Source organism: Pogona vitticeps, chromosome 2 (genome assembly GCF_051106095.1).
Source record: "Pogona vitticeps strain Pit_001003342236 chromosome 2, PviZW2.1, whole genome shotgun sequence".
NCBI classification, from domain to species: domain Eukaryota; kingdom Metazoa; phylum Chordata; class Lepidosauria; order Squamata; family Agamidae; genus Pogona; species Pogona vitticeps.
This window is the reverse complement of record NC_135784.1, coordinates 173,701,637-173,719,083: the sequence shown is the minus strand read 5'-3', so window position 1 is coordinate 173,719,083 and position 17,447 is coordinate 173,701,637. Positions and strand designations below refer to the sequence as shown.

Here is a 17,447-nt window from a genome sequence, read left to right as displayed (position 1 = left end):
GGTGCCTGTTGGAGGAGGCGGGGCTTGGAACACACTGACGGGCGAACCAACACAAACTGCCAAACCAGCGGTTTCTGCCCATCGTCTAGTTATGTTATGATTAGCCACAAAGCCCAAGGAAAGGGAAGCTGATCTAACTTCTAATGGTTAGACTCTGATAGTTCATCAGAGCACTTTGTTCCTTTCCTGTGAGTGGATACCATTATTATCACACCCATATGAAATGCAGCTGAGAAATGTTTGTGCGTGAGACAGGTATATTTCAATGTACAGTGGACCCTCAACTTACAGACAGCTCCACTTACAGGCTTTTCGAGTTACAGACTTCTCTGGCTGAAAATTTAGGTTTGATTTGCAGCTGGAGAATCGACCTACAGACCAGGAAAAAAACCAAAATGGAACAAAAACGGCTGGTTACGGGATTAACCGGTTTTCAATGCATTGTAGGTCAATGGAGCCTCGACCTACAGACTTTTCGACCTGCAGCCTCCGTTCCAATACGGATTAATTCCGTACGTTGAGGGTCCACTGTAAGTATTTTTGTAGCAGGGACAGTATGTATAGTGGACAGAGCACTGGATTAGGGCTCAGAAGACCTGGCTTTAGATCCCTGCTTGGCTATGGAGATGTACTAGGGTGGCAATGGTAAAACCACTCTTATGACTTGCTCCTATATTTGAGGACCCTAATAGGGTCACCTTAAGTTGGAAGCAATTTAGATGGCACATAGTAACAATTTTCACAAGGTTCAATAAAGAAAATAAGGTAACTATAGCAGCCGCCCAGAGTGGTAGAACATATCAGATGGGCGGGATATAAATCGAATGAATGAATGAATGAATGAATGAATGAATGAATAAATAAATAAATAAATAAACAAACAAACAAACAAACATTTATAGGATGGTTTATTGTATTTAAAATACCATATTTACTTAATTCCGCTCCCCCCCCCCATTTGTTTGCTAGGAATGGCTGCTTAGGGAATGATACCAGACACCCTGTCTTTCAGTTTAGGTGCAGTTTTTCCAAATTATCCAGCGTTAGTGATTCATAGCCCTGCTGCCTGCAAAGAAGACACTGGGGTGTTTTTTTTTAATCTTAAAGTCTGTTGAAGAATTTAGAACAAAACAAAATATATTTTTTCCTAATCAGCACTGCAACTACATGGTCAAATACTGAGGTATTTGCTGTGGCTGTAAAACCAACGAATTTGCTTTAAGAAAAAAGTAATCATATGACATAAAGGCCAATTAGAATCAGTTCAGCTGTGTTTTTTTTTTGCTCCCAACGCAGAGAGTTTTTTCTCTCTGCCATTGTTGGCTTCTACCTTTTTTTTTTTTGTTTGTTAAGCTGGAACGATTTGAATAGACCTTTCTGCACATGATCAGTTATTTCATTCTCCAAAAGGATGGAGCAGTGACCGTGGGTGGTATTCTGGTGACATACTAAGCTGAGCATAACATTTTGGACAGTGAAAACACCCATACCCACAATCTTTCTCCCTAGTTGTCCAGAGTTTAGCGCTAGATCACCTTATCACTACATTGATGTAAAAGTTCAGCACTAGATCATCTCTGCATGGACACATAGAAAAGATAAAAATTGATATGAAATAGAAACAACTCTGGTGAACTACAGCAGGCTGCTATATATCTGTGGTATATGTGCATGGGTCTATATGTTATGGAGAACTTTGGGAAACTGTCCTTTTTCTCTAGTGCTTTGCAACAGCTCACCAGCTTTACAATGAACTGTAAAAGGAGAGCCTGTAGATTGGCAGAAGGCAGGATCAAAGGCAGGGGAGCTGTGGGCTCTGGCGTGAATCAAACTATGTCAGGTTTACGGACCAGTATGGACACTGGCACCAAAACAATCTTCAGTCTCTGAGTGATCATTTATTCTGAATTGTATCATAGAACACCGGCTGCGAATCAAGCCACAGCAAAGCTTAATTGCCCTGATTCAGCTTGCCAGTGTAGTCACAGCCCAAGTTAGATGTTCTTTTGGCCTCATTTGTTCAACTGTGGATCTTGCAGCCATTCACATTTTCTAGGAGCTTCTGGGAATACCATAGTAAATGGTCAGGTCGCTTTCGGCAAGGGTTTCTCACAGATGTAATAGGAGTTGGAGGTGCAGACGAAATCATTCCATTGTCCATTGATCCAAAGTTGGCCACAATCCTCATCCTGGTTCAGGTAAGTGTTGGGTTCCCCTGTCTTCCAGTTCCTGCAATGGAAGCAATATGTCTCTGTCTTTTGCTCTAATGAACTGGAAATATTAATAGTTTAGAATTCACTGAACCTATTTGTATATTAAAAAAATCAGGAAGCCTATACCACTGTTTCTGAAATCTGATTCCTTAACATTCCTTCTCAATGCATTCAAATGAAATGCCCAGCTTAAAACATGATACTTAATGAGGCAGGCCTAGATTACTCAGGAATGATGCAGACTGCTAACCACAAATTGTGTTGGGGTCCAAGAAGTTGTGATTCGGATAATCTTGTATGAGAATGCAAACAGAATGGATTGTATAGCAATCCCTAGACATCTACTGCTCATTATCTTAAAGGAGTTCTCAGTGCTTACTTGAAGCCTGTTATATAATTGGAACCATCCAACCATTTCCACTCTCCTTCAGTGTGGAGGTCATGGAGGCCAATCCAAAACCTCTCATTTCTGGTCCGGGTCTGTAGGAAATTCTGCAAAAAAGAAAATCCAGTGAATGCAGCTGGGCCATTTTCTTTTAACCCTTGAAAATACACAAGCCAAATGAGGACTGAGCATATTTTCTTATATCCTGGAATGGGATAAGGAAAAAGGAAGTTGGAAATTTGCGGTGGAATAGAGAGAATGAAGCATCCAAAAGGAGAAGATGTCTGGTTGGCTGAAACCCCTGAGCAAAAGCATCCCCAGACATGATAACATTTTTGACAGGCTCCTCTTCAATATATCCTCCAAACAAAAGTTCTTGGATTAGTTAGATCAAAGGTAGGCAACTCTTTTGGGCTTTGGGGACATTTTTCAAGTTGGCCAGCTGCCGGAGAGCTCCCTCACTGAAGGTTCTATGGTCTCAGTGAAAGATGTAGAGGCCATTCAGAGGTATTGGAAGGAACTTGCTTGGAAAGGGGGATGACATTGATATAGGTTTATTTTGTCAGAGACAAGAATCGGGGCCTTTTTTCCCTACAGTCTGGACCTTGTGCAATTTATTGCCTTACATGAACCCTGCTCTGTAAAGTCATAGAAAAGGCTGCAAAGAAATGAGTACGACTGTTGTTGGTGCTGCTGTTTTCTTTGAGGGGAACGGTATCGTTGTAGACTGGTCTATCTATCTATCTATCTATCTATCTATCTATCTATCTATCTATCTATCTATCTATCTATCTATCTATCTATCTATCTATCTATCTATCTATCTATATATATATCTATCTATATATCTATCTATCTATATATCTATATATCTACAGTATCTCTATCTCTATCTCTACCTCTATCTCTATCTCTATCTATCGATCGATCAATAGATATAGATATATAGATATAGATAGATAGATATCGATATAGATCTATATAGATATAGATATATCTATATAGATATAGATATAGAGAGAGAGAGAGAACTGTTGCATTCTTTAAATGCATAATCCATATAGATATAGATTTGGCAACAGAATGCCAAAGAGACATGTATGAAGTCTAGTAACTGGTCTGCCTGGTGGAAGCACTGAAGGACTCAGAGCACCTTCTCCATCTTTAAAAATGAGAAGCAGGAACTTGATGACCATCAGTGCTTTTGATCAGCCTGGGAAACTCCTTCTGGATTTCTCACTTTGGACTCCTGCAGGATTAGGATATCTTGGTGCTCTTTCCCAACAGTAGGACTGCGGAACCTTTGATTCTTCCAATTTCTTGGCTTGGAACTCTCGCAATCTTTGACCAATGGCCAGGCTGATGGGATTGTAGGCCAAAACATCTGGAAGGCAAACAGTTCCTCAACCCTCCCTCAAGGAAATTGGGAAGCAGGTGGGTAGCACTTCCTGGCCATTAAATGAAGAACCCTTCCAGATGTTGTTGGACTCCAACTCTCATCAGTCCCAACAACTATAGCCTGTAACCTGAGATGAAGGAAGTTGGTGTTCAACTGGTCCGGATGATTATAGGTTCACCACCCCCTGCCTTAGAAGAAGCAAAGGTGCTGTTAGGTTGATTGTGACAGTCGGAAGAATGAAAGAAAGGGGAAATGTTGTTGCTCAGGTGTGCTCTGTGGGCTACTTGTCCAAGACAAATGGAACACCATCTTGGTCTTAATTATATTTGCTCTGATGGGAAGCCCCCTCCATGGGGATCTGCCCAAAGATAGTGGGTGCCCCTTCTTCTTACCTGTTCTGCTAAACTTTTAATGACAGCCAGTTGTGACTGTTGCTTTTCACATTCTGCCTTAGCTTGGTGCCAGGGAATAGCCTTCAGGGAGAAGTAGTAGCATTTTCCATTGGAATATTCCCATTGTCTGGTATCAGTACCACATGGGAACACTGTGGAGACGAAAGGAAAAGACAAGAGTGTCGAAATATGCTACTAGTTCCATGGGTCAAATTACAAATTACATGAGATTACAGAATGTGGTGTCCTCTTTTTTTCAGATTCCTCAAGCAGAATTATGGGAGTTTCTGCCCACAGCATACAAGCTGTCTGCGTTTCACTCACCTGGAGCACATCCTACCTCTGTCGCTACATGGCCTTTTTCTTAATGTAAAAAAAAGGAAGCTGCTGTGGAATGTCTCGGTAATCATAGTTCTTCTGGAGGCATTCCTTATAGAGCTTAATGAGCAGTGAAACCACGACTCCCAGGATGCATCATGGCTGCTTCCTCTTTTTTTTAAATTCAAGAGGAACTGAGGTTGGAGAAGGCCATGCAGACTCAGAAATAGGTCCTGTTCCAGATAAGTGAAAAAGCAGGTCTCTTTGAGCAGAAACTCCCAGGAGTTTGCCTGGGGAACTCTGGCATTTGGAGTCCCCAAAAAATTAAAGAACAACGAGGGTCCCATGTGATGACTGATGGGTGATCAGGGTGGGTCAGGAGTGCCATTTGTGAAGACATGGCAGCTAAGCTAGGCCTGGTGGGACTGAGGCACTGCGCTTTTATTTATTTATTTTAAAGATTTAGCAGGAATGTTGGCATCATCTGCCATCCCTCTCAGGTTTCCTTCTCCCCTCTGAGCTTAAATGCAATCCTAATATCAGCCACACGGCTTTTTCCCTGCAATAATCTACTACTGGTTGCTATCCTTCCTGTAATCTGAACTATTTGCGGGGGGGGATTGTTCTTGGTTTTTCAATTAAGACCCATTAGCTTTGTCAAAGACTTGCTTTTTTCTGGAAAGGGAAATGGATGGAACTTGTTTCCCCGATAGGGTTCAATGCAACCGCCGGAAACCTTGAAGTCTTATTAGGGAAAATGGTGATGGAAACTGTTGTGATGAGCTTTGCAATCCCCAACTATACCAGTGGCCCTCTGGTGTCAAACCTCATCCTTTGACTTTGCACATGGCGGAACTATGAAGAAGGATTTGATTGTGGAAAAGGTCCTCCTCCTTGCAATGGAGGAGAGAGATACTACTCACAGTGGGAATCATGGCCAAAGGGTTCCTTTGCAGCCTCAGCGTGAATCTTGTGGAGTTCGGAGGAAACTGTTGCGACTGGAATGATAAAGGAAGAGGAGAGGTGCCCAGTAAGAATCTACCCCCCACTCCCCACAACTGCTGTGTGTTGTAAAGGTTTGCCAGTTGACATTGGAAACATAAACTCTCTACGTCATTTTTCTGCCATTGGCATGTTCCTTGGGTTTGAGCTTTGAATCAGTTGCTAGAAATCTGGTGTGTATGTGTGTTTTTGCAGAAACAATGTGCTGTATTTGGACTGGTTGCTGGAATTTGGGTATGAGTACAGATATTGGTTTTTAAAAGTTCATTAAAAAGAACTTTCATTTTTGTAATTTTAATATTAATAATCTTAGATTTGCAGAGCTGGAATGGACCCAATGGATCATCAAGTCCAGCCCCTGTCAAGGAGGTCCAGTGGGGGAATCAAACTCCCAACCTGTAGCTCTCCAGCCAGAGACCTAAAACCTTGACCTACCCAGAAGCACAAACTGATCATTTTTGTTAATCGTATTGCTATCCTGCTTTTTCTCTGCAGAACTGGAAATGGTGTTCACAGCTGTCATCTTGTGTGTTTTATCCATATGACAACCATCCTGTGAGATAAAGCTGAGAATGACTGGTTCATTATCACTCAGCGAGTGGTGATGAGCAGCTGCATTTTTCAAGTCCTAGTCCGGCACCCTAACCACTAGACCATACCATCTTGAGCTTGCAGGTCAGGCATGGGCAGAAGCCCCGCAGCCGGGTCTATACTCGAAGATCAGGGATGACCTGCCGTGTACCTTTCAGGAGATACAGTACTCCACACAAAGGCTAATCTGCATAATAAAAGGAACCCCCTCATTTTGTCTTGTACCTCCATGAAATGGCTGACTGAGCGCCTGCAAAGGGTTGTTTACACCATGCCATGACTTCAGTCTGAACCCTGACTAGCATCTCAGTGATCTAGATGTCTAGGGAAGATCTTGGGCTTGACTGGGTGGTTCAGCTGCCTCTTGCCTTTTCCTTTGATCTCAGCAATTGCCTATGGAGACCGTGTATACTTCCCATTTCCTCAGTTCAAATTGCTGAGCTTCTTTTAAAACGTTCTTACTGCCACACAGAACACTAAATATCCAGAGGTCTATTGCTCCACCCTGGGTTCTTGGTTCCACCCCATCATCTCCTCAAAATGAAAAAAAAGAAGATCCCATCTGTTTTTGCAAATTTGTCCTATTATAGAAATAGTTATTTTATTATTTTCTGTACTAACATGCCACAGGGTATTTTTTTTTTTAAAAAATTCTGAATCATACCACAATGCATGTGTGGGCTTACTCAGTCCCAGTCAATCTCCAAGACATCTGTAGGCAGGGCTCAGGTTCACCGACTTGTAAGAACACCTCTGTTGTGCTATTCAGTTCCCTACAGAGCTATTTCATCTTGCATTAGAGTCAATGCACATCTCAGGTTTTGTCATGGAGTATAAGGCTATTATATATCATAATCTCTGAATACTAACTGTTGGGGAACATGAACTAGAGGGTGCACCCATACTCATGTTCTGCTGGTGGGCTTCCCAGAGGAACCAGACTCACAAGCGTGAGCACAGAACTGGATATGCTGAACTAGATGATGTTTGGTGTGATCCAAAAGGGATGGGGAATGAGTGGCACTCCAGATGTTGTTGGACTACCACTCAGTCATCCCTCCCCACTGGCGATGTGGGCAAGATGGGTGGGCATTGCTGTTGAATAACATCTGGAGGCCATATATTTCTCATTTTGGCTCTGCTTGTGCTTCTCTAATAAACCTCAGTCCCTTAGTGGTAGATAAAGTGGCCTATAAATAAATCAATGGTCCTCCAACGTTGGCCTACCAGATGTTCCAAGCATCCCTCAAGATTGACACATTGGTTGGGGGTTCTGGATTGACATCAGAACTATCTGGAGTTGGAGAACCACTGTTCAAGCCAAAGGAGAAAAATGGAAACATTCACTCTGTTCTTTCTTTTACAGATAAAAGAGTCTCATTTAAGACCATAGTAGGAGAAACGTACCTTTGGAGAGGGACACCACAAAGCCAATGAAAACCAGTAAGTAAGAAACACCCAGCAGCACGTAGATTGGGAAGAACGGCCTCTGAATCAGAGCTCTTCCTTCACATGAAAGAGGAGAATGAGACGGTAGAAACTTTAGCTCTTTGCTGCTACAAATCATGAGGCTACCTAAAGGCCAAGCAAGCTAGGAGCAGAGGCTGTTCATTAACCATTATGTGCCTTTGAAATGTTAGTCTCTTAGAATACACCTCTCCAAATCCTCTAGATATGTTGGGCCATTTGGGGTTTTGGGGAACTACAGTTGCAAAAAGTAACTTCCAGCTCTTTTCAATCATTGTGCCTGTTCCAGCAGTTTACAGCTTAGCCAGTTTCCTCAACCAGCCTGTTTTCTGCTGGGCTGTTACATATTAAGCAGTCACATCCTCCAGCTAGGGAAGACTATTAAGATGCCAGACACTGCCTCTCAGAGTAGACTATCTGTCTAGATGGGGGGGGGGGGTATAAATCTAATAAAATAAATAATAAATAAATAAAATTAACTTTATTCATCCTACTACCTATGGCTTCCATTTGTAAAGGAACAGCATGTTGGGCTGAGGGCGAAGGCCAGGTCTGTTTGCATGGATGCCATGCTGAGTTTTTTTTCCCCTGGGCTTTCTTTTGTCTCCTGACCACATGGCCTGGGGGTGGGGCCTAGGGGTGGGACTTCCTGCTGTAAAAGAGCGTGTCCCAGGACCCTGGACTCTTTTCCCTAGGAAGCTGGGCTGAGGGCGAAGGCCAGGTCTGTTTGCATGGATGCCATGCTGAGTTTTTTTTTCCCTGGGCTTTCTTTTGTCTCCTGACCACATGGCCTGGGGGTGGGGCCTAGGGGTGGAACTTCCTGCTGTAAAAGAGCATGTCCCAGGACAGCGCGCTTAACGGTGCGCGAAATTCTCAAACTTTGTATCTGGCCTTAATATGGTAAACAGGAAAGCCAATTAGATTTGCATAAGCCAGGGAGTCAGGAAAGTTTTAAGGATCAGATCATACTTTTGCACTATTAAAGAGCAGGCCGGGTAGGTGGGGCTCGTCAGCCATGGAAGGCAGCCCATCTCGGAGAGGGAAAACTCCGATTTCAAACCTCCACTGCCTTGTGGCTATATCCACCGATGGAAAAGGCTTCAGGAGTTAACCTCGAGGCAAAATCCGGAGCTGGAGTCCCGAAGGCAGCTCGTGTCGTTCTGCCAACTCCTGCGACGTTGCTGGAACCAGTCGTATTGGCTCTTGCCTTTCCATTGGACCATTTCAGCAACGTGGAGAGGGGGGATTTGCTGCTTGGGTAACAGCCTATCCTCCATATTACCTTACCCGGGCTTCATGCTCTGGAGAGGACACTCCTCGATTCAGAGCAAGTTACCATAGTCTCTCGAGACTGAAGGATGCCTATGAATGGTTAATATATAATTTGGCCCTGGGTCATACAGCCCTTCAGATCTTTGCTTAGATCTGATTACAGAGCTTAGAAACATTACTTATTTGGATTGCAGCTCCCATTATCCTTCAGCCAATATGAATGGTCGTTGTAGTACCAAAAATATTTTTGAGCTGCTATGTTCCCAGCCATTAATGAGTTCAAGTTTCAAGTTTATTTAGGTTTAGTGGCCTATAGGCCATGCGCTGTGTCAAGTTTTAGAGTTTAAAAATGCATTAAAACAGAAACTTGCCACATCTACAACACATTTTTTGCAAAGACTGCTCAAGAGTAATTTTAGTCTTGAGGTATCCAAGAAGGTTGAATATTTCAATAGCCATTTTTTGAGGAACTGCTCTTTTGCTATTGCATATTTCTCACACACTTCATCTGGGAATTAAATATTCTACCTAATTTGATCTGCCTCTTTATCTTAACATACAAATAGCTCCAAAACTAAGGCAGTCATATTTGATCACTCGCTGCGATGCACTCATAACAGCTCAGATGAGGGAACGATTTCTCAAAATATCCCGGGACAAGCATTACTGTGACCGAACTATGTTAGAACTTGGTAACCATCCTATACCTTCTTTCACAGCCATTAATAAAGACATATTTCAGACTACAAAATTCTTTACAAAACAATTAGTGAATATTGAACAAACGTCCTGCCACAGTTTGACATAATGCAACACACCCATATTCCAGTCTCTCTTGCTACCTCAATCTGCTATCATACATAGACATTTTTAGACTTAAAATATGTATTATCTCTCTCCTCAACACATACAATCCATTTACTTATTTGAATAAATTCTGCTTGCCTGCAATAATGGGAATTATTGCCTTTACACTTCCATTTTTGTTTCAGCCTGAGGAAGTGGACTTGTCCACGGATGTTCACATTATAACATTTTTATCTTCTTTTCGTTTTTCTGTTGTTTTTGCCTGGTATGCGAGCACAGACTAACATGGCTACCTCTTCTAAAACTACTATTATGGAAGACATTGCATTTAGCCGAATACAATGGTTGGTGATACATCATATTATTTATTCTCAGTTATTCCTTCCTGATTATCTCTGTATGCACTTCTTTTTTTGCCACACTGTTTTCCTTTTGCAACAGAGGAAAGATTTACATGTTTCTAGATCTGAAATTGTAGTTTTAGATCTTCAAGATCTAAATTAACATTTGAGTTCAGTTTTAAAAAATGTGTCCATTCTTGGCCAAAGTGTTCTGAGTCAATAGAAAATTTCCAGAGTTATATCAAGATAAACTGGTCCAACCAGAAACAAGTTCCTCTTTGCCTCCCTGGTGTTTTTTGGTACTGGCATGGTGGCTGATCGCCATTCAAAATATTAAAGCTAAACCAGAACTGAGACCTTTTTAGGGAGTTGAATGGTTTATGTGGGCTCCCTGGTCTAAACTGTTGGCGGTTGCAGAAACAGGGCTTTACCTGGCTTCCCAGACTGGGGCTCACTCCAGATCGCACATTCTGTTCCTGTTACTAGCATTGATTTTTAAAAATATTCCATTTGCTAGAACAGGAGTTTTGCTTCCTAGAGGAAGAGCAGGTGGAGGGACTCTAATCTCTATTCTAGCTTGGGACAAGAACAGGAAGCAAAAATGATTCCCTCTTATGTCACTTTCCTGATCCCTCCACTTCAAAACTGTATTTAAAAAGCCATTCATGCCAGTACTAAGGGCTCGAATGGTATTACATTTAGTTTTTTCCCCCTTCAGATCTTCAGATTTGTGAGATTCTAACAAATTGAAGACATTTTTGGACAGTAAATAATGAGGAAACCTAATCACATATTTTTATTTCTTTATGTATATTTTTAAGAAATCTGAGGTGATTCACATGAGCCAAAAATCAGAAGGGCCTAAATCCAATTGATATTCCCAGTGGCTCAAGTCAACACTTCTGTAAACCCCATTGTTTGCACAGACATATGTAAACATATGTAAACAGTGCTGTTTAAAAACACTTATATAAGCACTTACATAAACCCAATTGACTGAATGGATTTACTTTAGTTGGAACAAACAATTGGATTCAGGTCACTGGGTAAAATCTATTGATGTAACTTTTCAGTTGAGCAACTAGGATCTGCTGCCAGATCCGTGACGGTGGCCCCAATCCCAGGGGCAGGACTGGCAGCTGCAATATTTGGCTACTAAAGGCTTTCTCTCCCATTCCCCCATCCTAAGGCCTCCAAAGACTTTCCCAGAACAAAAGAGAGTCTTGGGGAGCCTTGGAACCTGAACTGGGATGGTGGGAAGTTTTTGATTCAGTTCAATTCAATGTGACTGTTTTAGCGTAATGGGGTCATCCCACTCGTGTGGCATAAAATTATGCCCATAAGATTTTAGCCACAGTATCTTGTGTTAACAGAGTACAATGATGAAAGTAATCGATAAAACATACAACACACATTAAAAAGACTGGATAAAACAGGCCGAAAGCCTTTTCTATAAAACTGGGGAATTCAAAGAGGAGTTAGCCTAGCACTGAGAAGGCAAGCGTATAGGCCCCAGGCAAACGCCACTTGCAAGAAGGTGCTGTTACTGGGAAGATCATATCCCTATTTACTACTTGGTGCACACCTTTGCACCTTCCTGGAAAAAGCTGCCCAAGTTGACCTCTCTGAATCATTAGACTGACAGTGAGCAAAGGGATCCTTCAGCTGAAACCTTATTCCCCTGCGTCAGGCAGCTGATGAAAATGCAAAGAGCGCATTTACCTGTGTAAGTCCTTAACCCATCTGAAAATTTGTCTTCATCCATCCTGGAAAGCAGCGTATAGGAAAGGGTGGCCTTTTGTGCTGCTTTGAAACAATTTCCAAAATCAGGACTTTGTCATTTCGTGGGGTTGCTCTACAGAAATGGTTAATGATTAAGTTCAACGTGTCTAGAACCCAGCCCTGCTTATTTGCCTTCAGTTCCCCTTTCCCTGGAATACAGCCACCTCTAAAAAATTCCCCACTGTAATCAAATCCACTAAATTGTGATTTTTAGTATGGCGCTTATAAGGGTAGACTAGATATTTTGTTAGGTGCCCTGGACTCCTATGAAGAAGGATAGAGCATCAGTTATACTGAATTTACACAGCGGCTCTAGCCACCATACTATAATGTTATTTCAAATGTGAAAACAAATGGTGGATATTCCTTTTTTGGTCAACTCCTTGATCACAACCATTATTCACTGATGCTGCAGTTTTGCCCCTCAGTCCTGCAACTTTTTGGAAGGCAGAAGACTTTCTTGGTGCCCCCCCCCAAGTGGACATTGTACAACATCAACTATGGAGTGAACGCTTTTAACCCCTCTCTTCCCCAAGTAAGATCAGCACATCTGATCCTTGAATGGATTTTCTAAGGGAAACCTTTGAGCAGCACACCAACACTCTTGGGTGGCGGGGGGCAGATTTTGTCACAACTTTTTCCCTTAAGACACAGGCTTAAATGGGAACTCTCTCCTATGTGTGAGAGTGTGATTTCCTTAGAGATCAAAGGAAAACTGGTTAGCAGAAATTGGTCTGCTTTTTATAGTGAGCCCAAAGATTTCTGTTGCTCTTAACTGTTTGCATTACATACTTAAAGGGTGGTGTTTTTTAAAAGTGTTATTCAGTAAAATCAGGTTTTCAGATTTTCTTTTCACAATACTGCTATCAGTGTGTCCCTTTCCTTCAAAAAGTAGCAAAATCTCAAAAAACAAACAAAAACAAAACAAAACCAACCAACCAACCTTGTGTCTAAAGGAAAGATAATCCAGATATCAAATCATCTCACTTTTCATCACTCAGAACATAGGCACATTGATGCATCCTTCTTGTGCATTGATTCTCACCCAAAGTAATAACATATAAGCTCTACTCTGTCTGCCTGAAGAGAAAAATAATCTTTATCTTTTACCAAACCACAAATGGTGCACTACAGAGGGACTGTGATAGCTAATTGGGTTATACTTAGTGTTTACCTGTAGTGAAAGTCAAGGTGCAAGAAGAATGGATGAGTATAGTCATTTCTGAATGAGGTGAGACTGTTGATCCACGGTGGGAATGTTCCTTTGAGCTTATATTCCATTTAAAAAAATGCTTTACACTTATTTTTTTTCCCTTCTGTTTGGAATAATGTTGTATTTCAGAGGCTACTCTTTTTTCTGATGAAGGGCATCATAAAATTCTGTACAAACTTAATGAAAGTGAATGCAGCCTTTACTGTCAAAATGACCTTGTTCTTATTTTCAGCTTCTTAATTTTGGATGTGCAGAGCAATCTGAGCAAAGTTTCCAAATACTGCAATAGCTTATTGGTTGCATAGGTTCAATGGCCTCTTGAGTGTTAAGGTTAAAGAAAGTAATGGCAAGCTATATTATCCATTATCAAGATCCATGACCAGCTGTAGACATGCTGGATAGCTCAGCGGCTTAGGTGTCTGCTTGCAAAGCCAGAGGTTGGGAGTTCAATTCCCCGCTGTGCCTCCTTGTCATGGTTGGACTTGATGATCCATAGGGTCCCCTCCAGTTCTGCAGTTCTAAGGTTATTCTGCAGCAATCATTGCTTCTGAACAGTCTTCAAAATTAGCTCTGCATAAGAGCATTGCAGGAATCCTGTCTAGATGTTCTTGGGAATAATAATGAGCGTTCGGCTCTCTTTTATCCAGGAGGGGGATGAAGCTGCAAATCAATTGAAATTGCATATTTCAGCACTGAGCAGCGAAGGTGAGTGTAGCTAAGTGGCCCTTCCTTTTTCTCTGAGAATTATTATTATTATTATTATTATTATTATTATTATTATTATTATTATTATTATTATTATTATTATTATTATTATTATTATTATTATTATTATTATTATTATTATTATTATTATTATTATTATTATTAATTGTATTTATACCCCGCCTATCTAGTCATTTCGACCACTCTAGGCGGCTTACAACATAAAACATAACAAGTTAAAGAAAAAATTATAACAAAGTTTATAATTATGAAAAGGGACTTATTCACCTAGACCAGCCAACAGGACAGCAAACAAGGCCCTTTGCAGCCAAATGTGAAAATGCTGCCAGCTGCTGCCAGACTAGCTGGCAGTAATCCTAAACCCACAGTAGAAGAGGAACGGACTAAAGTGGAGAGAACCACATAAAAGTAGACGTTGGATAGGACACACATGGCAATGACCAAGGACTCTCCAGGAGTAAAGAAACTGTGCCAGCCAGAAGCTTGGGATTCCCTGAAGTCAACTCGTGTTACTGAAAACCAGTTATGCCAGTCCGGGAAGGCAACTCATGCCCATTTATCCACCCATCCATCCATCCAAGGAACAGGGGCTTTGTAAGGCTACCGTGTGAATTTTCTAGCTGGAGGTACAAAAGCGAGATGCCAGAGGTGAACAGATGGGGCACAAAGCTCAGCCCCTTCTTTCTCTCTGCTTCAGATTGGGCTCTAGAGGCCACGGACAGATGTCTGATATCAGGAACTGGCTGGATCAAGGGCAACGAAAATGTTCAGTCCAGATACAGCGTGGGTCCTGACATTGCCCAAGGGAATTGGCCACAAAATTGAGGTTCGGTCTCGGGAGATGGAATCGCTGCCTATTTAAACTTGGCCAGGCTTGCAGCTTGGGAAGGCAATAAGGTCTTCTAGTGTTATTGTTGACAGACATGTTTCAACTACTACAGGACTCATTCCCGTTAGCAAGCAGGGGGTGGACATGGTAGGTACACCACTCTCCTGGTGTCAGTCAGAGGGCTAGCCTTCAGCTGAAAGAAACAAACTCACTGCTCTACAATATAAATAGTCAAGTTCTAAGCTTTTACTTCTGGTCTTTAGACAGTAGTCAACATAAACATTTCGTCTCCAGAGACAGGCAACAACCAACACAACCGGAATCCCAGTAATGTGGTAATGGTGGGGGGTTCCAGTGATGTTACTTGTTTTGGCTTTAGCTCTGGAAATATGCTGGCTTCACCTAGCATTAAGAGCAGATCTGTAAATTCTCTCTAGTATTTGCCGGTTGAGGTATGCCTGCTGATGTTCTGTGGTTGTGCAGCTGAATTATCTGCAGTAGCCATTACTAACCTCATATGATGGCAAAAGTTATACCTATTTCCTTTGTCACACACCATGCATCAGGCAAGAGCCCTGGATATTCAGCACCCACATCTCCTTAAGAAACCTAATAGCCTCATACTTTTGTGAGGTTAAAAAGATTGGTAAAAGCCAAACAGCAGCATGGATGTTAAGTGACGCTGAGATTTAAAACAAATGTGACAGAGAACTGTGTAACATGGAATCTCATGTAGTCACTCTCAGAGAGCAGCAGCCTATGTGGCAAAGAGGGCAAACTTTGCACGGTTTTGATCTTGGACCCAAGTTACAGTTCAAGTGTAAAAATAGTCCTGGGTTTTCAAGACATTGTATTCTCGAAGGCTTTCACGGCCAGGATCTGATGGTTATTGTGGGTTTTTTGAGCTCTTTGGCCGTGTTCTGAAGGTTGTTCTTCCTGACATTTTGCCAGTCTCTGTGGCTGGCATCTTCAGAGGACAGGAGTAGGAACTCTGTCTGTGCTTTGTTGCTGTCTGTTGGATAGTTGAGTATTTATAGCTGTGGGGACAGCTTCTGTCATTTTCAGGAGATTGGGTGATTATGGTGATCAGCATTTTTTTGTTGTGGATGTATTGGTGTGATAAAGGGGAGAGATTATCTGTCACTGTGATTGATGGGTGTCTTTAGCTGGTCTTTTGTGTGCAATGATCCCTGGTCTTTGTAGCTGGGTAGAGTTCGTTGACCTTTTGCATGCTGTATTTTTCAGTGCTGGGAGCCAGGCCTGATTGAGTTTTAGACTTTCTTTTTTGTTGAAGGTCTGCTGGTGTTTATGGATTTCAATGGCTTCCCTGTGCAGTCTAACATAATGATTGCTAGTGTTGTCCAGTACTTCAGTATTTTGAAATAGAATTTCATGTCCAGCTTGTTTTAGGGCATGTTCAGCTACTGCTGATTTTTCCGGTTTAGTCTGCAGTGTCTCTCATGTTCTTTGATTCTGGTGTGAATGCTGTGTTTTGTGGTTCCAATACATACCTGTCCACAACTGCAAGGTATCCAGAAGCCACTGGCAATGGTGCGGCTAAAAAATATTGTAAATAAATAAATAAATAAATAAATACTCCTGCAGTGGTGAGGGGGTCCCTTTTGTCTTTTGCTGACCGTAACATTTGTTGTATTTTTGTGGTGGGTCTGAATACTGCTTGTAGGTTGTGTTTTTTCAAAAGTTTTCCCATGCGGTCCGTGACCCCTTTCATGTATGGCAGAAATATTTTATTTGTGGGTGGTTGTTTTTCCTCTTCAGTTTGTTGTTGTTTCCTTGGTTTGATGGCTCTTTTGATTTCATTCTTGGAATAGCCATTCGCCTGCAGGGCCCAATTCAGATGGTTGAGTTAGGTGCTGACAAATTGAGTTTCACATTTCTGATGTGCACGGTCTACCAGTGTTTTCAAGACATTGCTTCTTCACAGGTTATATGTTTCAACTTTTCATCAGCCCAGCATGGCTCTTTCATACAAAAAAGGTTGTGGTCCTGAGTGGCCAGTTTATTCCCATGCCCTTCTTCATGTAGTTTGCCCATGCACTGCCTCTTTTTAAAGGGGGTATGGAAGGGAGATAACAAGACTTTGGAACTCCCTCCCACAGGAAGCGAGGCTGGCCCTACCTTTGCTGTCCTTCAAGCAAGGACCTTTCTCTTCAAGCAAGCTTTCCCATGATTAGCTGTCTGAGTGGGGTTTTTAAATGGATTGTTGTGCCTTACTGTTTTGAATATGTTTTTGATGTTGCTTTCGTGTACTGTTTTTAGTGTGGAATTGTTTGATCTTTTTTAGTATTTGTATACTTACTGTTTTTAGCCTTAAATATTGTCTTTTAATGATGTAAGCCATTTCGGGTCCTTTTAAAGGAGAAAGACAGGATCTACAGTAAATATTTTAAATAATTTTAAAAATTATAATTAAGTTATAAAAAGAAATCCTTACGCTGGCACATTATATAAGAGGACAATTCACAGCCCACAAGCAAAAGGGACCACATTCCTCATCCCTGCTCCAGATTACACATATAACAAAATCAGGAGTGACTGACCTTAAGAGTCACTAGTTTTGAATCTCAGTTCCTAGAGACCCTACTCAGCATGCCAACAGTAAGGCTTATGGGATCTGTAGTCTAAAACATCAACAAGATTCCCAGTGTGGTGTAGTGGATAGTGTTGGACAAATACTCTAGAGAGCAGG

General features: G+C 41.7%; 1 protein-coding gene across 1 annotated transcript; it reads right to left on the bottom strand.

Moving 5' to 3' along the window:
• Window positions 1-1,495: 1,495 nt before the first annotated feature.
• Window positions 1,496-13,889, bottom strand: LOC110071540 (hepatic lectin). Its single transcript, XM_020779219.3, has 6 exons — window positions 11,910-13,889; window positions 7,708-7,806; window positions 5,631-5,705; window positions 4,390-4,541; window positions 2,593-2,705; window positions 1,496-2,229 (listed from the first exon to the last, which is right to left on the bottom strand). Exons 1-6 carry the CDS (start codon window positions 11,950-11,952, stop codon window positions 2,085-2,087), a joined length of 627 nt encoding a protein of 208 aa, XP_020634878.3. The 5' UTR covers window positions 11,953-13,889; the 3' UTR covers window positions 1,496-2,084.
• Window positions 13,890-17,447: the final 3,558 nt, after the last annotated feature.

Coding starts and splice junctions, on each gene's coding strand:
- LOC110071540 (XM_020779219.3), bottom strand. CDS start 11,952: ATGGATGAAGACAAATTTTCAGATGGGTTAAGGACTTACACAG. Junction 4,542..5,630: donor CTTTGGCCATGATTCCCACT/GTGAGTAGTATC, acceptor TCGTCTCCACAG/TGTTCCCATGTGGTACTGAT. Junction 2,230..2,592: donor AATTATATAACAGGCTTCAA/GTAAGCACTGAG, acceptor CTTCCATTGCAG/GAACTGGAAGACAGGGGAAC.